Source organism: Equus przewalskii, chromosome 1 (assembly GCF_037783145.1).
Source record: "Equus przewalskii isolate Varuska chromosome 1, EquPr2, whole genome shotgun sequence".
Classification (NCBI taxonomy): Eukaryota; Metazoa; Chordata; class Mammalia; order Perissodactyla; family Equidae; genus Equus; species Equus przewalskii.
This window is the reverse complement of record NC_091831.1, coordinates 168,211,341-168,233,816: the sequence shown is the minus strand read 5'-3', so window position 1 is coordinate 168,233,816 and position 22,476 is coordinate 168,211,341. Positions and strand designations below refer to the sequence as shown.

At 37.9% G+C, this 22,476-nt stretch overlaps 1 protein-coding gene across 1 annotated transcript in view; it reads right to left on the bottom strand.

The window, feature by feature from the left end:
- The window catches only part of NUBPL (NUBP iron-sulfur cluster assembly factor, mitochondrial), a 211,873-nt gene that overhangs the window by 157,445 nt on the left and 31,952 nt on the right, over positions 1-22,476 (bottom strand). Inside the window, exon 4 of the mRNA XM_070587594.1 lies at positions 17,841-17,931. Coding sequence (XP_070443695.1) covers positions 17,841-17,931 — 91 coding nt within the window. The remainder of the gene's footprint in view (positions 1-17,840; positions 17,932-22,476) is intronic.

Sequence of the window (22,476 nt, the reverse complement as noted above, 5' to 3'; positions counted from 1 at the left end):
AACAGCAAAGACCTAAACTCATCAAAGTCTATTGAAAGATATTCTGCAAATATTAGAGAGATTATTTGCTCCTCTTTGAACATAAAACGTACACTTAAAAGTTAAAAAAGGGGGCGCCCTGTGGCCCAGTGGTTAAGCTCGCACGCTCTGCTTCGGCGGCCCAGGGTTTCACTGGTTTGGATCCTGGGCGCAGACGTGGCACTGCTCATCATGTCATGTTGAGGCGGTGTCCCATATAGCACAACCAGAGGCACTCACAACTAGAACATACAACTATGTACTGGGGTGCTTTGGGGAGAAGAAGGAAAAAAAAAAAGATTGGCAACAGATGTTAGCACAGGTGCCAATCTTTAAAAAAAAAGTTAAAAAAATAACCTCAGTAGTCTCAACTCCATGTGCACAGTATCTTACCTCCTCCTGTGTTTACCTTCTGGAATGTCAACTTATAGGAGACTTTATTACGCAAAAATGATTACCTACAGTTACTTGTATTTAATATTTAATTAAAGTTGTATGTTTTTAAACTTTTTTATAAGCCTTGAAGATCATCTTACAAATCTTAGTTTGTACATAATTTACAATTGTAGCATAAAAATTAAAATGATTACTTCCTTTTATTCATGTTCAATTAACTCATTACAGATTAAATTCCTCTAAATAATTATAAAGCTACTTGAACTAAGTTGCCTAAAACACTTTAAACTACATTTATAAATCAAATAAATTCGATTCTCTCAAATCTTCCATTTATGTGTGACAGAGTAGCCTCACAAACTACCAAAATCGTTATAAATACCTAAGCAACTCTTGTAAATTTAATGAAACAAACTAACAAATGGAATAAATCCAATTATCTCAAATGCTCTAACACTGTTAGAAACTTAACCAAACTATTTTATATCTTTCAAATTAGAATCCCCCTGGGTGTGCTGGAACAGCGAACCAGGAAAAACCTTGGTTGTTGAGGACTCTGTGGAATAGAACTGTCATATCAGCCCAGAATAGATTGCTTCCAAACTCTTATGTGAAAGAGAAATAAAGTATCTTGTTTAAGCTACCACCGTGTTAGATTTTCTTTCATTCAAAAACAAACATAACACAGCGTTATGTATCTAGTTAATATATAATATAAGTTTAATTAAGCATTTCAAATTAAAATCACAAAGCTAAGACATCAGATTCTCTAATATGCTTGATTCCCTTAAACATTTCAAACACCTTTAAAAGCAAGTACATACATATATATTTATCACAATGATTATAAAACTTTTTCCTAAACTTAATCAAAAATGTTAATATTGATAGATTTGATTTGTTTCATAACTAAAGGTAGCATGTTTAGCACCATATGGTTAGGCATACAGAGTATCAGTCAGAGTCAAGGCATGGTCACAGGACCTAGGGGCCTCTTCCAAGAGAGGTCTACCTGGGTAACATGCTAAATTTCTTCTTATAGTATGAGGACTTTTTTTTTTTAAGATTGGCACCTGAGCTAACAAATGTTGTCAATCTTCTTTTTTTTCCTGCTTTTTCTCCCCAAGTCCCCCCTGTACATAGTTGTCTATTTTAGTTGTGGGTCCTTCTAGTTGTGGCACGTGGAATGCCTCCTCACCGTGGCCTGATGAGCGAGCGGTGCCATGTCCACACCCAGGATTTGAACCAGTGAAACCCCAGGCCGCCGCCGCGAAGCATGCAAATTTAACCACTTGGCCATGGGGCTGGCCACAGTACGAGGACTTTTAAAGCCCACGACATTTCTTGCATCCTAATATATCATACATTCCTTCAATTTTTTTAAGCAACCTCCTAACAAAACATTTAATTGCCTGCTTTGAATTGATGATATTTTGTACACTATACTCAGATTCAACTAATGTCTTCACTGACATTGGATTCTGCTTTCTTATCTTTCTCATCTGGCTCAATATCACAATGCTACATTCATTTTATTGACAGTGAAGATGCAACAGAGAAATTAGCTTGTAGTTTACTGCAGTTGCTTTTACAAAACGGTACCCAACAATTAGGTATGATATAAATCATGGCTAAAAAACAGAACTTTACATGTCCACCATTATTTATTACTTGACTTTGATAGCTGGCTGCTTATACAGCCTTATTAACCATAAAAGGTTAAAGGAAATCTTTTCAAAGGGTGATCAGAGATCTTAGTAAGGCCAAGAAACAGTCCACATTTTCAACCTTATTTAAGTGGGATATTGACAAAGTGATCCATGCCCAGGACGAGCAGAATGGTACGTATACTCAAAACTGCATTAAATAAGAAAAAACTGAAGGCCAGAAGTTGTTTAGCTGAGAAAAAAAACTTAAGGCTGTGATTATGATATACAAATATTTCACAGATCATCAAAGGAAAAAAGAATTAGAGTAGGTGGTTCCCATGAGGGCAGAACTAGTAAAAAGCATGCGAAAGTTATAAGCAGGCAGATTTTTGTTCAAAATAATAACAATAAATAGAGATGTCATGGAACAGCAAAATCTCCCTCACTGGAGGTGTTTAAGCAGAAGCCAGATGATGACTTATCACACATTTGTGAATTTCATAATTTTATAATTCCACAAACTGAGAGTTTCATACACAGCCAAAGATGCAGAGCAGTAGCCACTTTTCCTGATATTCCAAATTCATCGATAATTACCAGATTTCCGTTAACTGTTTTCAGTCTCTGTTTATAACAAGGAATGCCTCACTTTCATGAAGGTTCTTCTTAATGACTTACAGAAAGACTGGATCAAACCTAAAATTACCCATCCATGTCTATTAATAAGTTAAAAATAACGGAGGCATATAACATGAAGCTTACATATAAATATGGCTTACAGATAAATAATTGCCACTATTATGCTTCAGAGTTGAATAAACCACTTTGATATACACCAATATTTTCTTCTCTTTTCCTTTGGATAATTTTCTTATGCACAAATACATTGCGGGTTATGGAGTATCTAGATTCTGTCCCATTACGTTGGGCAAACTTTATTAATTTTTTATATTACCATCCTTATCTGTAAAATAACAGAGAGCTGCTGAAGAATTTTATTGAATCTAGATAACCTAACATTATTTCTCCCTCCCTGATATCATCAACATTTCAGTGTATAAATAGAAGGCTGCTTGGGAGTAACTGTATACATGCAGAAAAGCAAGAAGATAACTGTCTATAAGCTGGATTTCCTCTCATTTCAAATCCTAGGTTTGTGTCTGGAAACACCTCTGTTTCTGAAGGAAAGGGGCCAGGCAGCTACCATAATCCAGCGCCCTGTCTTTGCTCACTATCTGTCATTCACCCCTCCGGTTCACCCTGTCCTCTGACCCAAGTTCCTGTATGAACTGCATCAAAAGCAGATCAGAAAGAGGAAGGAGAAGGGGTTGGGGTATTTAATTTCCCGGCTTTCTCTCTGTGGGGTGGTTTTGGGCTGGCTGGACCCCTCCATGGCTACTCCCAAGGCAGACGCTATCTCCTCCCAGGTTGGGTCTGCTCCCTCCTCTCACCTTTTCAGGCCTAGAGGTAGTAACTGCCCCACTGTTACTCAACAGTCGTTTCCCTGCACTCGTGGTTTCCCTACACTTCTTCCACATCTTTGTAATTGGTGCCTCTCATATAATTTTGAACGTGTCATGCATTTTTGTTGGAAAGTGACCTCAGGAAACAGATCCTCAAAATGAGACTGAGACTACTATAGAAACTCAGGGATAATCTCCACAGTGGGAGGAAGTGGGACCACAGGTAATGCATTTAGCGTTATCAAGATTCATGATTACACAAATTAGACGAAGGGCAAGTCTGGGAGAACCAGTGGGATGAGGGTTAATTGTATGTCAACTTCACTGGGCCATGGGGTACCCAGATATCTGCTTTAATACTATTCTGGGTGTGCCTGTGAGGGTGTTTCTGGATGAGATTAACATTTAATCAACAGACTAAGTAAAGCAGATTGTCCTCCCCATTGTGGCTGGGGCTCATCCAATCTATTGATTGGGACCCGAATAAAAGGAAAAGGTAGAATAAGAGAGAATTTGTTCTCTCTGTCAGTCTTCAAGCTGGGATATCAGTTTTCTCCTGCCTTCAGACTCAAACCAGAATTTATACCATTGGTTCTTCTGGTTCTCAGGCCTTTGGACTCAGACAGAACTATACCATCAGCTCTCCTGGGTCTCTACCTTGCTAACTGCAGATCTTGGGATTTCTTAGCCTCCTTGACCATGTAAACCAATTCCTTATAATCTATCTATCTATATCTCCTATTGATTCTGTTTCCCTGAAGAACTCAGACTAGTACAAGTAGCTATGGCACTTAACCGCTATGAAAATAAAGGTGATTGTAAAGATGGTGGACTCATCTTGACTTCTTGCTGCCCTAGAGAGTATATACGAAAAATAAAAGCTATGGCATAACTTTGCTTCTGGCCACAAAAGAGTAAAAGGAACAGGATTTACCTCCTAACCATGACCCCCCCCCCCAATACACACACACTTTTTAAAAATCTAGAAAATTGGACAAAATATATAAAACTACATTTTCAGGCATGGAACCACAGACAGGAGGACCATGATCCCTGTAAGAAGGGAAACAAGGAGATGAGCCCTGTGACTGTCCATGTACTGCCCTAGAGGCAGTTTCCAGGCTGCAGCACAGGGAGGGGGAATCCAAACAAAGCCCATGAACTTCGCTGAGTTGAGAAAACAGAATCAGAGTCAGGGGAAGGTAAGGCAGCAAGAACTTATGGGGTGGAATCTTAGAGAGCAGGGAGCAACACAGAGAGAGAATTGCAGAGCACTGCCGAGGGGACTGTGGAGTCTTGGGCTGGTACTCACCTGCACAGGAGTGAGAGGAAATGCCCTGGGACTGGGGAAATAATCTACGGAGAGTTGTAAACTGTACAGTTCCTGAAGATTGCACACGGCTGGAAACAGTTTTTATGTTCCCACCAGCCAGAGAGGAAAGATCTCACAATACCTGGTAGAGTCCTGAAAACGATATCTCCATAGTACTGGGGTAAATTAGCCCTGACTAAAGACCGCTCTGGACCCCCCAAAGTTTAAAAGGAAGCCTCAAAAGAATCAAACTGATTCCGAGCAACTTAACTGTCTACGACAGGAATTGGCAAACTTTCTGTAAAGGACCGGATAGTAAATATTTTAGGCTTTTGCATATACATGGACCTCTTCTTAAACTGGGCAGTGTGTCAAGATATTCATGAAGAAACAAATACTTGGGGGGACCTTGCTATCATCCTAATGCAATTCCCATTTATTACATAAATAAACTAAGGCTCAGAGAGTTTAAGTCAATTTGCCCAAAGTAAACAAAGGTAACAATATAGGTTACAGTCAGGATTTGACTGCAAGTCTCTCAGATGCTGAAACCCATGGCAACCACTACACTTTATTGCCTCCCTTGTAATAGGTCCCAGTCTAAGAGAGAAATTTCATCACAGCATGCCATTGTCTTAGTTAATTCATTCTCTGTTGCTATTGACTACTTTTAATAATGGGGAAACACAGTTAACATTTACTGAAAACCTTTACATTTATTATTTCACTCATTTTTCATACTGCCTTCAAAGCTGTGGAACTTGCCCACGAGTACCCAACAGTAAATGGCACCATCGGAACTGGGGGTCGGGTCAGTCTGACTCCAAAGCCCACGATCTTTCCACCACACCACGCTGTCTTAATAGCAGCACAAATCACAGGCCTCAGAGTGATCCAACAAAAAGAAGTACAAGAAAAACCATGTCCCAAACCACAGAAAGGAAAGAGGGAATGTAAGAAGGAAACTGGGAATGGCTATTTGTTTGGGAAGGGAAAAGCTTAAATGAGAAGTATGACACATTCTCTTTGCACCTTGGTACATATCATTTCTCCATTTCCATTAAGGTCCAATTTAATTCTGCGATCTTCATGGAGCCATTCTCTACCTCCCCAGCCCTCAATCTTGCCCTCTCTGGTCTCCTATATTAGATATCATTTAAACCAATTATGTGATGGCATAAAATACATTATACTGCTATTTCTGAGTGGTTACTAATAATATTACAAGCAGTTTGAGGACAACTTTTGTATCTTATAGTCTACATTCCAAGATGACTGCGGTGTTGATGATGCTCATATTCAAGTATTATATTTTTTAAAAATTATTTATAAGTTTTTCAAAAATAAGTTATCAACTCCAAGCACCTTAATGCCAGGAAAGTAAATAAAATAAATGGAGAAAAGACCTGGTTCAAATCTCTACAGGACTTGTTTACAAAGTACCACATCTAAAATAATATTTCCAGACCTTAGACACAAACTACTTCATTTATAAAGCACTTACTTTCACATCACTTTAAAAAAGGAAGAAAAAAACATGAGGTCAATAATTTCCTGAAATCCATAACAACCATTACTAAACTAGAAACCAAAACCTCCGACTCCTGGTTGAAGAAGCTTCCGTTAAACCAGCAGTTCTCCAAGCACAGTCTCTGGTCCTCTGGAGAGTCCCGAGAACCTTTCAGATGATCCAAAAGGCTAAAACTATTTTCATAAAAATACTAAGATATTATTTGGCTTTTCACTGGGTTAACTTTTGCACTGATGGTCCAAAAGCAAAGGTAACTAAAACTGCCGGCGCCACAGCACAAACCAAGGCAGTGGCACCAAACCGTCCTAGTTGTCATCCTATTCTTCCCACCACACACGACAGTAAAAATAAATGCCAGTTTCACTGAAGAATGTCCTGAACGAAGTAAAAATTATTTCATTTATTAAACCTTGAGCCTTGAGTACACATCTTTTTAACATTTTGTGTGACAAAACGGGAAGCACACACAGAGCACTCTTCTGCCCACTGAATCACAGCGGCTGTCTCAAGGACGAGCACTTGTGCCATCACTTGAGCTGTAAGCTAACCTAGATGTATCTTTCACGGGACACCATTTTTATTTGAAAGACAAACTGACAGACAAACAATGGCTGTTCAAACTTGGGTATGTGGCATACAAAATGAAATCAGCCTGTCAATTCAAATAACACAAACTGACAATATTTGTTGCCTATGACAATACTAAAGCTTTCAAGTAAAATTCGAATTTTGGAAAACCTGTATCTGGCCACCACGAGTTTGGCAGCTCCCCAATACTTCACCGTCAACTCTCCACAGCCCTCAGTTACAACTACCATTTCCAGTCTCCGCCTGGGATTACAAAGAAATCAAAGTGGGTAGAGAGGAAGGAGGAAGGTTACAGAGCTGAGACAAGCCTCAGGCACGTTCTAAAGGTAAAGGGCTATTTGGAGGTGGAGGTAGTACAAGATGGTAGATTATATTGCGATTTATAAAGAAAACATCCCACCTACATATTTCACTCATGACAGACAGAATATATCACCCACAGTTTCAACACCCATTTTTTAACATCAAAATAAAAAAGACAAAATCTTTTCATTAAATTTTTTTAACATGCTCAAGTCTCTTGCTCTTTTTTGTGCCCTCTGACTGGAAGACTTATCAGGGTCCGGGATGGCTGGACCACATCTCAGAAAGATTAGAAGTTCCTCTCTGTCTCCATGGTCCTCTGTGCACGCCTTCCTATAGTACTTAGTGTGCTGACGTTTTCCATTTCTCCCACTGGACTGTGAGCTCCTCAAGAATAGAATTTACTTCCTACTCATCTTTTTTCCCTGGAGCATAGCACAGTACCATTATACACATGCTCAATAAATGATTCCCAAATGATTGATTTCCCAAAGGTCAGATATACTTTGAAGAATGTGTTTCTTCAAAAAGCACAACACAAGTTGTACACAGATGTCTTCAAAATAGTAGGTTCATAAATTGAAAATCTGGCAAATATAATTTTCAGTTCTTATTTAGCCACTCTGAAAATGTTGACCACATCCTCCTAAAACTCCCTCTTGGCTTCCAGGGTGTAGTTTTTTCCTCGTCTTCTTTCTACTTCTCACTCTTTCTCTGATCACCTTAGGTTATTTCCCCAAATTCTATCCTGAGTACTATACTTGACCTCCCCTAAAACTCTCTTGAGTTACCTTATCTAAATCAGGATTTCTCAACCCCAGTAGAACTGACATTGTGGACCAGATAATAACTTGTTGTGGGGGGATGTCGGGCACTGCAGGAGGTTTAGCAGCATCCTTGGTGTCTACCCACTAGATCCCCAAGTTGTGACAATCAAAAATATCTCTAGTCATTGCCAAATGTGTCCTGGGGGGTAAAATGACTCCTGGTTGAGAATTACTGATCTTTACTAACAACTTCAACTATCACCTGCTAACTCCCAGATCTGTATCTTAGCCAAATCTCTCTCCTGAACTCTCAACACATTCCAATCACTTGTTGACTAACTCTCTTTGGACATCAAATTCAACATAAACCTTAACTCATCACAATATCCTTAAGTTTATTCCTTTTTACTATCTGCTCCATCTTGATGAATGAGACAACTATCTGCACAGTCACTCAACTCAGAAATCCAGAAGCCATCCTAGAGACTTATTTCTCATTCATATTCAATGAATTATCAAACCCTATTCATTCAATCTGCTTAATATCTCTCAATTAGGTCCCTTCCTCTCCATTTCTACTGCCACAGGCTTATATCAGGCCTTATCGCATCTCACCTGGACCACTGTAATGGCACCCTAACTGGCCCTACCTCCCATCTCGTCCTATTACCTTTGTTCCACGATGCTACTAAAGTGATCCTCCTAGAATGAAAAACTGATACTGTCACTCCCCTCCCTAAAATCCCTGACAGCTTCACACAGCTTTTGAATTACACTTCAGCTCCTCAAACAAGCACAAGAAGGCATTTATGATTGGACCCTCACCTACCTTTCTGGCCCTAATCTGACTCTTGTAACTCATCCACAGAGACTCTTCACTTCTGCCATGCCAAACAGCTTGCATTCTGAAGGCTTTTAACACATGATATTCCCTCTGCCTCCACTGTCCTCCTCACTTTCAATCCCCAACCCTTTTTACAGCAAATTCCTCACCCATTTTTCAAAACTTAGCTCAAAAATCACCTCCTCCAAGAAGCTTCATCTAAGCTCCCAGTTTGATTTAGAGTCACCATCTCTGGGTTCATAAAGAACCATGCTGATATTTCTATCACAGCATTTACTCGTGCTTATGATGCTTATGATCACTGGCTAGTGTGTCTTACTATAAGCTCCTGAGAGCCAGGATCAAATCTTATTTGATCTAATAGCCAAAGAACCAAATATTTCTCTTGTATACTAACTACGTAGAAGATACTCAATAAATGTTTACTAAATAAACAGAAATAATATCTCCTTCAGTATTTCACTTTTGCTACAACTGCAAATTTTAAAACTAGGTTTAAAGAGCAACCATTTTTATTTTAAGCCAGTGCTAGTTAAGTTGCAAGTAACAAAATTTTAAATCTTTTAATAAAGGTGCTTTATTTAAATATATGTGTCTATATGTAGGTGTGTACATATATGTGTGTATATGTGTGAGTGTGTACATGTGCATGTACATCCTTTTTCAGCCAAAGAATCTGTGATAAACATTTATTAGAAAAAAGCTCCAAATGTTCCTCCAATGACTATGATGTCTACTAATATATCCAAACAGAGCCATCTGAACTCAGGTCCTCCTGATTACTAAGACTGGTATCTCAATTTTTAGTTACTATTCTTGCCCAAATCTGACAGTAAGAACATTCTTGTTTATTGTGAGGCTTCTGGGTCAAGTGCACAGCATGCGGTATCAAATTGTGCAATCATTTGTTTGAAATAAGAAAGTGGCTTATTTTCTTATTTCTGTCTCTATCTCACATAACCATCTGTTAAAACTTAGCCCTTATATTTGAGTCCCAATCCCCACAATACTACTGAACTTAAAAGTGATCATCATTACATGTCCCCCATAAACTCCAATCATAAATAAGCCACATTTTCAGATCTAGACTTTCATACTCAGCTTCCTGCCTCCATCCCCACGTATCAGAAGCCCCACATGCATCACCCCAGCCTCACTCGTCTCTCATTCCAGCCACCACTGTGGCAAGCAGCTCTGCATGGGCTCTGACAGATGCCACAGAGGAACTTACCTGACAACATCTCACTTCGGGCCTATACATTGTGTGCCTCTCACCTCCCACCCAAAAACTTCCATTTTGATGCCAAAGTATGGGACACTGCCAGACACCATAAGACTCTGCCAGGACTCTCTCATACAGAACTCAGAAATGCAAGTGAGTTAATATCTCCTAAGGTGAGCCTTTGGTCAACGGAAGATGGACACCATTAGATAAATTCTTCCCCTTTTCTCCCAGACATACAATCCAGAGATGGAGTTTATATAGTCCCATGCAGCTGAGCAAGCTGGCACATTTAGCAGCAGCCAGATTGACAGCACATTTTCATACAGGCTCTCCCTCCTTTACTCCTTCCTCAGTCTGTTTTTGCACTCCCTAGTAAATTAATAGTGCACAGGGCTCTGCTTTCTGGGAAGCCTCGTTTAAGACATTCTACCACTTCAAAAATGTTTGCGGTTTGTATACTTCAAGGGAGATCCCAAAGCCCATTAAACTGGAAGCTGCCATTTCTGCTTTCTTTTCCTCAACTGAAAGCCCTCAGGGATAGCAGAATAAAACCAAAACCTTACTGTCACTGCTTCCTGTCTCACAGCCTCTCCTAACCTCTTACAAACACCAATCTCTAGAAAAAACGGTCTCAAATAAGATCTTTGTATTAGTGTCCACTATGCACTATCTTAGCTTGGCAATGTGGATGGTCTGAGGAAGAAGGACAGTGTATGCTGAGCTACTAGCTCCTTCTCTTTCTCCAGGTTGTTCATAGTCCCTTCCATCATGGCTCAAATTCAGTTCCCACAAGACTCGATCCCTTACAAGTAAGGAGAGCAGTGCTCAACATTTCAAAGCTAAGATATGAAGCAAGATTGAAACTGTCCTATCACATTGTAAACAATGTGAGCAATCATTTCACTCCATATAACATAATTCTCAAAAGTCAAATTACTAATCATATAGGTTCTTTCTTTCTTCCTAAAAATGGAAAAAAGTAGGACTGGCCAGGTGGCACAGCGGTTAAGGTCACACGTTCCACTTTGGTGGTCCAGGTTTTGCCAGTTCAGATCTTGGGCGCAGACCTACACACGACTTATCAAGCCATGCTGTGGCAGGTGACTCAGATATAAACTAGAGGAAGGCTGGCACAGATATTAGCTCAGGGCCAATCTTCCTCAGCAAAAAAAGAGGAGGATTGGTGGCAGATGTTAGCTCAGGGCTAATCTTCCTCAAAAAAAAGGAAAAAAGCAGTATAAAACAGCCACTCAGATATAGCACAAAGATTAACTGCCACTATAATATCTTAAAACTCTCTTTCTTATTCATAGAAAAATATATATATTACATTTGCAAATTAAGTTACTCATATACTCAAAGCAAAAAATAAAGCATGCAGCTAATGTACAAGAAATTTAGCAGGAAACTTATTCATTTACTCAACTAAGTTTTACTGCACATCTACTATATACCAAGCATCAGAGAAATAAACCATGCAAGAAAGCCTCTGCTCTGTGGACGTTGTACCATCTAGTAGGGGAGATAAAAAAATTTAAGTAGATTACTCAAAAACTCTATCCTTGCAATTGCAATAAGGAGACTAAGGAGTCAGAGAAGGCATTACAGAAGAAGAAGCATCAAAAGTGAGACCTGGGGGCCAGCCCTATGGCCGAGTGGTTAAGTTCACATGCTCTGCTCCAGCGGCCAGGGCCTTCACCACTTCTGACCCTGGGCGCAGACAGGGCACCTGTCATCAGGGCATGCTGCAGTAGCATCCCACATAGCACAACCAAAGGCACTCACAACTAACATACGTACTGGGGGCTTTGGGGAGAAGAAGGAAAAAAAAAAAGATTGGCAACAAATGTTAGCTCAGGTGCCAATCTTTAGAAAAAAAGCGAGACCTGATGAGTAGAAACTAGTTGTGGGAAAGGAGTGGAAGACAGTAGAGGTAGAAGGCATTTCAAGCAAAGAGAATAAAATATGTGAGGGTCCTGAGACAAGACAGAGCTTGGCATTTTTGAGAACCACAGGCCACTGCAACTGGTGTTCACTGAGTAACAAGGCAAGCTAGTTGGACTCGAGGCTGTAGACGTAGATAGAAATGGGGACCAGATCATATCAGGCTTTATAACACTGGTAATGTTACAAATGGTAATATTGATAAAGATAACATTAAAGATTTTAAATACAATAAGTTCTATCCCTTTTCATGAAATGAAAATATAATTTTAGGCTACAATTCATAACAATTTGTAGGCTAGTGAAGTTTCCAAAGTGAAAATTAGAGAAGGCTTATAGCTAAGCTTACTAAGCCTCCCAATGAAAAGTCACTATCTTCTCTCCCCTCCGTAATAACTGCACTTTTAAAGAACAGATTGATTCACTGGGCTGATACCATAGATAGTACTGAAAGAAGCCTATTTGTTATGTATCCAGTATCCAATTCTTTTTTCAATTTTTTTTCATTGGGTAAAATATACATAAAATTTACCATTTAATCATTATTTAAGTGTACAGCTCAGTGGTATTAAATACATTCATAATGTTGTCCAACCATCACCACCACCCATCTCCATAACTCTTTTCATCTAGTAAAACTGAAACTCTATATACCTGTCAAACAATCAGTCCCCATTCCCTTCCCCCAGCTCTTAGCAACCATGTGTCTATGCGGCTGACTACTCTAAGTACCTCATATAAGGAGAATCTTACAATAATTGTCGTTTTGTGACCAGCTTAATTGCACTTAGCATAATGTCCTCATGGTTCATCCAGGATATGCGAGAATTTCTTTTTTAAGGCTGAATAATATTACATTGTAGGTATATACCACATTTTGCTTATCCATTCATCCACTGACAGACACTTGGGTAGCTTGCACTTTTTAGCTCTTTGTAATAATGCCGCTATGAATGTGAGTGCATAAAATCTATGCAATCTTGATGAACAAGACGTCATTTCAGCCCATTACCCTGTATGAATGCATACCACACACACAAAATCTGGAGCGGAAGTCCAGAAGGAGAGTGAAAAAGATGCTTTATTTCACCGCTTTTTTTTTTCTTGGTAGCATGTCTTTAAAACTCATTTTACATCCTGCTTTCACCAAACTACTTTCCTTTTTATATGCTTTACTTTTCATTAACCTAAAAAAAAGTGTGTGTTTTGTTAAAGCAAAGTACCCAGTGAATTATTAAAGTAACTATGAATCAGCAATAATGGTGTCTACTTTAAAAAGCAAAAATTTCACAGGGCATATAAATAGAAATAGGATATTACAAAGAAAATTGCAAGCTAATCCTCCCACTACCTAACAATAGTAAGTTCTTTTAATTTTTCTCATCTGAAAGAAGATACTGAAAATGAGCTGATAATTTTGACAAACACTGAAAATGATCAAAAGGTTAGGAAATAACAAAAAAAAAAATCACAAGAAAGAAAAGAAAAAAGTCTTAAGGATAGCCATCTGATATAACTCAAAAAGTGAAAGAGGCTCGGGAGAACACCAGTATTTTCTTGTGGCAGGAGCTCATCAAAATACAAAGATGTATGGCCTGATTGACATACACACAGATACATCTGGTCAATACTATTGGCTGCCATCCTGTGAAAGAAAACCAAAATTAACAAGCAGGAGCTACTAAAATACATTTAGTTGTTCTGTGGTTAAACAGGCATTCTTCAATGACTTCACTTGCTGCAGCCCCAGGCTAAGATGGTATTTTCAGCAGAGCAAGTAAAACCCCAAAAAGAGGCTGGCTATTTCTCAGTTCAGAATTGTCAAAAGAAAAAGGAAAATGGTTCTACCATACTAAACAGGTATTTACTTCAGGCCTATTGAATAACCTATGCAAGAAACAATGAGCCAAGAGGAAAAATAGATGGACTCTTGTTTTGATAAACTAGGACGATGGGATTATTCAAAGAGCATAAATTTCATCTCTGAGATATTTCAGAGATAAAAGCACCTAAAGCCAGAGAAAACCAAAACAACTTTTTAAGATTCCTTCAACCCCTGATCATGTCAGGAACATCACCTTGTCTGAATATTTTAGGTATAAAAGAAGTTATAAACATAATCCAGGAAAACAGCACAGAAAAAGTCATTTCTTTAACACTGTGATCATAGAATACCTCCCAGAACATTTCCCAAAGATAATCAGAGGACCTCTAGCATCAGATGAAACCCAAGGATCCACAGGACAATCACCAGAAGAAGCAAATTCTACATGAGAAGCTCTGGGAGTTCCATCCACTGGATCAGAATTTACTCATCCATGCTAACTACTTTGGTAACACCCCCGACTCTCCTTCCTGGAAGGAAACAATGGGGTGACTTCAGGACTAAGTAGAGTTCACTCTCATTCTTTATGCACTTAAATTAATCTTAGTTGCTTCCTTGTAGTTCTTACCAGAGATGAGTGCTAATATAAAAGGTCATTTGCCCAAGCTGAATTTCCACAATTTTCTACAATTTCATAAGCCTACACACATTCATTCCTGAACTTGAAAAATGCTTAACACCTTAGGACAGGGCAGAATTCTGTGAAAAGCAAAAAATTTCTCTTCCACAACAATAGAAAAGACAAGTGGATCATACTCAAAAAAAAGTTTCATACTCAATCTTTAATAAGCACTATGTCATCCTTAACAAAATTACTTGACATTTCAATTTTAGTAACCTCTCTCCACAGGCCTTAAAATTTTCCTACTTTATTAGCTAAGTATGTTAAAAGACATTCTTTAGTAAAGCTAAGAAGCAATAAATTCACAAGTATTCTGAAGGTGATTTATCATCACAAAACTGAAAGAAAGCAGATATTTCTACAACGAGTCATTTGAGAAAGCTTCGTGAAAATCTTCAACATGGTCACAAAAAAGAATATTACATGAGTGAAATGTAGCAACACATTTCTATGTGCAACTATCACTGAATATTCACTTGCAATTTCAGTTGAAAACCTTTCTACGAAATAATTTCTAGGACTATAATTTGGCTTTACAGTAATATGAAATTTGCATATTATGTTATTTGGAAAGTTAAAAAAGAGAAAAATAACTGGCATTGGTTCTTTAAAAAAAAAAAAAGGTGTATTCATGCTTAGATGATAGTTTCCCCAACTACACGTGGATTTTATTCTAAATTCCATTAGGTTCCCAAAGCAACTGGTCATTTGTAGTCATTACAATGTCAACCTGTTGAGGGTTTTGTATAATACTCTTTCTACAAACCGGCTAGACTTCCTATGACCACGGTTTTGCATAATAACATAGACAAATCACTCAAGGCATTTTAAGCTGATAGAAACATACTCAGCCTAAGAAACTCAAAACTATTACAAACAAATTTTCCTTTAACTACTGCCTTTAGTTCTCTAGAGTCAAATACAAAATTTCTCTTGGTAATCAAGGCTAAAATGTGATACAACTGCAAAAAGAGTGGTTTTTCTACAATCTCCCCAAAAAGAAAAAAGACATAAGAGAAGGTGAATAAATGTATAACCCTGCCAACCCTAACACAGAATTTTGAAATGATCAAATTGACTAAAACTACATTACCATACGTCGGATTAAATAACGAAGAGAAAGGGGCGATCCTGAAGTCCCACTGCCCCTAAGGTTGTCTAAGTCCAAGAACAGAGGAACATTTATAAAGCTGAGGTTCTGCTCACTGGTCTATCCTGCAAAATCTGAACTGCTAAAAACACATCTTTCAGTTTTTCTTTATTGTTAATTAGATAATTTCACATTGCTCTGTGTTTTCTGTAATAGAGAGTAGAAAAGGATAAATTAACATAATAAAATGTAGAAATGTCAAAATGATCCCAATTAGTATAATGGTGGCAGGTTTATCTAAGATTCAAAAAATAATTTCTAAGTTGGGCTATTAAGAATACACATTCTTTTAAGTGAATGCCTTAATCAATCAGTTTATTTCTTGGGGGACTTCAGATCAGCTTGTCAACACAAAAAAGTATTCTTTTCAGGCTTTCCAAGACTTCCAGTAGCTCATCTTTACCAGATGAGCCTATTTAATGGCAGCCAATTTGCAAACATCAAATTTAAGATTACAGCTTCAGTAAAACAAGAAGAAAGAAATTAAAGTTCACTTCAAGTATTTATGTTGGCATAGATCGAACAGACTACTGAAGAAAAGAGTGACAACAAGGGCTCCATTTTGCCATCACTCATGTGCTGCACGCACCAGTTTTCACATTACTTTAATCAAGAGACAGACATAATGAGTCTATCATTTAAAGTATGCAAATTCATTACTCCTTCTTTGTGAAAGTTTGACATTTTGGCTCATGTCACGTATTTGCAAACTAAGTATGCATTCCACTAAAAGGACAAAGAACAAAGAAACTAGAGTAACCTAGCTATTTAAGTTTATATTCTCATAAAAGAAGAAAACAACTAAGTCAGTGCTTGAAATATAAGACTGCTGAGGTCACTCTTATCTTCACTAAATCTTCAAGTTTCCTACAAAATGTTAGGGAGCATCCTTATTGTCTTATAAACAATTACTCAGAACTTAACTTTCTAATTGACTCCACAAACAAAAGCAGTTTAAATAGCAAACAATGTCTAATTAACTAACTTTTAAATTTTATTTTATTTATTTATTTGAGGAAGATTAGCCCTGAGCTAACATCTGCTGCCAATCCTCCTCCTTTTGCTAAGGAAGACTGGCCCTGACCTAACATCTGTGCCCATCTTCCTCTACCTTATACGTGGGACATATATGTGTCCACAGCAAGGCTTGCCAAGCGGTGCCATGTCCGCACCCAGGATCTGAACCGGCGAACCCCGGGCCACCAAAGCAGAACATGCGAACTTAACCGCTGTACCACCGGGCTGGCCCCTAATTACCTAACTTTTAATCACAACAAAAAAAATACTTCTATCATGTACACAGATAATCCAATAGATACCCTTCAGTAAATATAGTCATTTTGTCCTAGATGCATGGAAAATAAAAAGTCCCATAAGAAACAAAAATAAATTATTCAATTTTACACTTTTATCATAATTAGAATAAATTTTAATAAACTAATTTCACATAAGCCATTTTTCAAAAAAAGTTACCAGTTCCAAGTTTTCATTTTTTGATCACAGCATTTCCTTGTTCTTAAAGCTTTATATTTGATAGCTTTGTAAGAAAATGTAATGAGTAGTAAATATTAAAAATTTAGTCAAAAAATTACTCTATCAGTGAAGGCTGAGGAGAGAAACTAATGTTTAGGGGTTTTCTAAAAACATAGTAACACAAATATGACAAAAACCTTACTAGAGAAAATAATGTTCATCTTTTCTAACACATACATTACACACTTTCTATTCAAAAACTCTCAACGTCCACACATCTAACATAAAGAGACAGGGGTGACGAGCTAACTTTCGCTCACCTGGCATGTGCCAGGCACTGTGCTAAATGCATGACGCTCACGGCAATCTTGGCATTGAGGGATTACTCACAGCATCCTGTCCAGTGAGGACAGTTGTTAACCCTCTAGTACATATGGCAGGGGGTGGGAGAGTTTGAGGCGCAAAGGGGTTAAACAATTCACCCAAATTCACACAGTCAGTGACAGAGCTGTAATTCAAACCCAAACAGTCTGGCTCTGTATCTTACCTCAGAATGACTATATTACACTGTGTATAAAGTACACATGGTACACGGCACAAGGCCTGACACCCAGTAGGTACTAAATAAAAATATAAGTATTATCACACTATTTGTCTCTTCTTTACTTACTCTCTGATAATTCTGGATTTCCTTTCAAATTCATCATCTTTGGAACTGAAGGGCCATACACATCCACATCTAACAAACCAACGGCCTTTGACTGTAAGAAAACAGAATTTACCATAAGATTATTCCCACTCTTCATCAATGATAAAGCACACAGCAACAGTAAATCTGACTATAGAAAACACAACTTGCAAAATATTCCAAAGTCATAACCTAACTTTCAAAGTAACAGTAAGGTAAAAGAGCATAAGTTGCTTAGGTAAGTATTTCTGGTTGGTTTATTAATTTCTTCCAGATAACTAACTAGACAAATCCCCTGCATACGCTTTACACACTCTGGTTCCATCACCCATATGTATAGTCTCAAACAGACTAAGACTTTTTGATCTGAGAACTAACAAATTTCACAAACTAACAAATTACACAAATTATGTGCACAATGTTAAAATAATTATTTATGGGGCCAGCCCAGTGGCGCAGCGGTTAAGTGCACACGTTCCACTTCTGCAGCCCAGCGTTCGCCAGTTCAGATCCCGGGTGCAGACACAGCACTGCGTGTGTGGCAAGCCATGCTGTGGTAGGCGTCCCACATATAAAGTAGAAGAAGATGGGCATGGATGTTCACTCAGGGCCAGTCTTCCTCAGGAAAAAAAAAAGGAGACTTGGCAGCAGTTAGCTCACGGCTAATCTTCTGTGCAAAAAATCAAAATAAAATAAAACAATGATTTACAATGGCAAACAAAACCCCAAGAAGACAGAGCATTAACTTTTGGAAAGGACATCTAACACACCAAACAATGCAAAATGAAAAAACAAATTACGGAAAGGAAACCATAATTAAAACAAGTGAGAAATTCTGATGCAGATCTGGTATGGAAACGCTAACAAGGACAGTGGCAGACATAATACACAGGCAATCTCTTACGTGCAAGGTGCAGTTAAACACCCAAGGTCTTCTAAAGAACTTACAAACAACTAAAACTGTTTTCTTTGATGACCCATCCAGCTGCCCAAGGGCAGAATATCCTGACTGGTCTCTTCACTAGCTGCCAGTTAATCAGCAGCTTAGCCACAGAAAGGAAAACAAAATTCATTATTCCCAAATAAGTCGTTTTTTTCCTTCTCCCCCCTCCTCTTTCTCCTTTGATAGATTAAATCAATCTGTTACTGGGTTTTCTCATACACAAGCAAAGAGAATGCTAATAGTAACTGTATGCCTTTGAGTTACGTTTCACCAAGACTTACAACTCTCCTCCCTCTCTCCCTGTACCTGGCAAGATAAAACACTAAATCTCCCAAAAAATTCTTTAAAAAACTAAACAATCCCTCATGTTCCATGTTATCTACCTATTTCCGGACACAAAGTCACTTTTTAAACCTCGCTGTCTGGTTCCTATAAATACACATAATAAGGTACATTCAACATTTATGTCCCTAACTTTCTACCGACTCAAATTGCAGTTCTAAGAGAATCATTTAATGTCCTTGTGTGACTCACAGAGACTTAAGGGACTAGGGATTAATATCTGCCTCCACCAAAATGTCAGCTTACTGTAAAATAAATGAGAAAACAGGAAGGACATTTTACCTTTAATAGAAGGGTTAGTATATAAAGTTTAGGTTTAATGCATGTAAGTATTAGCTTTAATAATGCATGTAAGTATTAGCTTTAAAAAGGCAGGAACATTCAGGGCCAGCCGAGTGGTTAAGTTCGCTCGCTCCACTGCAGCGGCCCAGGGTTCCGCTGGTTCGGATCCTAGGTGCAGACGTGGCACCGCTTGTTAGGCCATGCTGAGGTGGCGTCCCACATGCTAGAACTAGAAGGACCCACAAGTAAAAGTATACAACTATGTATTGGGGGGATTTGGGCAGAAAAGGCAGGAAAAAAAAAAAAGATTGGCAACAGTTGTTAGCTCAGGTGCCAATCTTTAAAAAAAAAAGGCAGGAACATTCCGACCCATTTTAACTCTTTTTTAAACCACAAACAAAAGAATTTAGCTGAATTAAAATAGAATTAAATTTACTATGGATAAAAAGATTTTCAAATGAGGGAGCCTAAAACCATAAGAAACATGGATAATTGTTAATATTATCATGTAAGGGTCTGCTAATGCTGTAACCATCATCCTAGAATTTCACCTTTTCCATATTTTTTTCTCATGACACATAACAAAACTAAAAACTACCGCAAAATAATAATAAATGCCAATAAAAACAAAAAATATCCCAAGATTCTTTTTCCTTGCTTTCATGTATATTTATGTTGGTTTTACAATAACTTACAAGTGTTAGGTCCCAGGTTTCATACTGATCTTCTAAAACTACGTGTCAAGTAAAATAACTTAGTTTTTCAATTTTATGTTTTGACAAAACGAGAAAACAAGTAAGTGGGTGCTTGAAATATACAGTTGGCCCTCCGAATCCATAGGTTCCGCATCTGCAGATTCAACCAACAACAGATGGAAAGACCTACAAGGGTTGCATCTATAGTGAACATGTAGTATGGACTTTTTTATTCTTGCCATTATTCCCTAAACAATACAGTATAACAACTATTTACATAGCATTTACACTCTATTAGGTATTATAAGTAATCTAGAGATGATTTAAAGTATATGGGAGGATGTGTGTAGGTTATATGCAAATACTATGCCATTTTATATAAGGGACTTGAGCATCCTTGGATTTTGGTGTCTATGGGGGTGGGGGTGGGTAAGTTCTGGACCCAATCCCCCTCGGACACCAAAGGACGACTGTAAGACTGCTAGGGTCAATTTTATTATCACTAGATCTTCAGGTTTCCTTCAAAATGTTATGGAGAATCTATCATCTATCTGTCCTGTCTTCTAGAAGAAAATCATGCCTGTCTAAAAGCGAAGACTTGGCATTATGGCTTATGACAAAACTGAAAATTTGCCCTAAAATTTGCTGTGGTGGGAGTGGATTTTACAGATACCTAGATGCTGCTAATAGACATTATCATGTAAGAATAAATAAGGTGGAGAGATTACAAAATTTTAGAGTTCCTCTGCTTCCTAGAGAATGGAACTAAGAATAATGGAGAATGGTCTATGTTTTAGGGTCTCTGCATACTCTCTCTAGTAGTAGTCACCAAGTCACCTAAACTTAGTACCAACACTTCCATATATCAAAAAGGAAACAGAGGAGAGGAAGGTATGAAGATCGGGAAGAAGGGAGAAAGAAGAAGGGAGAGAGGGACAAAGGCAGGGAAAGGGGGAGGAAGAAAAGGATGGAGGGAAGTTAATCAGCAATGTTATACTAAAAACTTGGAGAAACTAGGCCTCTACAGCCCGCTTGTGGACAAACCATAATCTCTAAAAACATGCCATCCTAAATCACCCAAATAAATACCTAGATTTCCCCTGGTTATACCTCCCCATTGCTTAAATTCCTTCTGGGTACCAGGCACTCTGCTAAGCATTTTACTTATATTTTTCATTGACTCCTCATAGCAACACTGCAAGGTGGTATTATACCTACTTATGGATGAGAAAACTGAAAACTAACACTCAAAGTGACTGTTGTTTTTTTTTTTTAGTATTCTTTCTTAGAATGAAGCAGAATGGGAAATTAAACACAAAAATACTGACCTCATAAATCTCCACCAGAACTTTAACATGATCTGACTACAAAAGACTTAGATATAGAGCAGGAGTCAGCACACTTTTCCCTAAAGGGCCAATCAATAGTAAATATTTTAGGCCTTGTGTATCATTTGATCAGAGACTACTCAACACTACCATTATAGCACCAAAGCAGCCATGGACAACATGTAAATGAAGGAGCATGACTGTGTTCCAATAAAACTTTATTTACAAAAACAGGCAGTATTTGGTCCACAGGTCATAGTTTGCCAACACTGATTTAGAGAATAAACTTTTTCATGACCAAGTTATTCAATCACCCAACAATGTAATTTTGGTAGAGCCAAGAGCAGACAGGACATAGTCACCTCTTTTAGTGTCAGAGGTGCCATCTCAGTAAAGATTTACTTCCACATCCTTAATTGGCTAGTTTTTAAAAATAACAAGGAGCACACTTTTCAGACTGTTTCACTGGGACTAAGTTAGCATGTCTTGCTTAGATTTTATACATCATGAATAAAGTCAGTGTCCAATAAATAGAAACACAAAAGCCTATATTAATTAACGCACATTGCACTTGGAATTGGCATAGCTACCGAACTGGTAAAATTACCATAGCTACAAAAATTAGCTTAAACGTATTTTCAAGTCTAAAATCCAATAATGCTCAAAAGATGCCAAATAAACTTCATTTGTTTTTCATAACTTACTCCATTACTTTTAAATAGGCTCCCATTTTAAATGTATAAATAGCCTTTGAATTTAAATTTTCAAAAAGAAAGTTTTACACTGTAGGAAAATAAATGAGCAAGGTGGAGGCTATAAATAAACATATGCAGCTAGGTGTCTATGTTTTATGAATCCTTTCTGCCTCACTCCTCCTAAAATAATTATATTTAGTCACAAAAGCTCCAATTAGGATTTCCTCATCTTTAATTTCAGCCAGGCTCAGAAGAATAATCACTACAAAAGCCTCACCAAACATACAACAGATAAAGAAAAGGATTATTAGCAAAAATGACTATAAACCTACT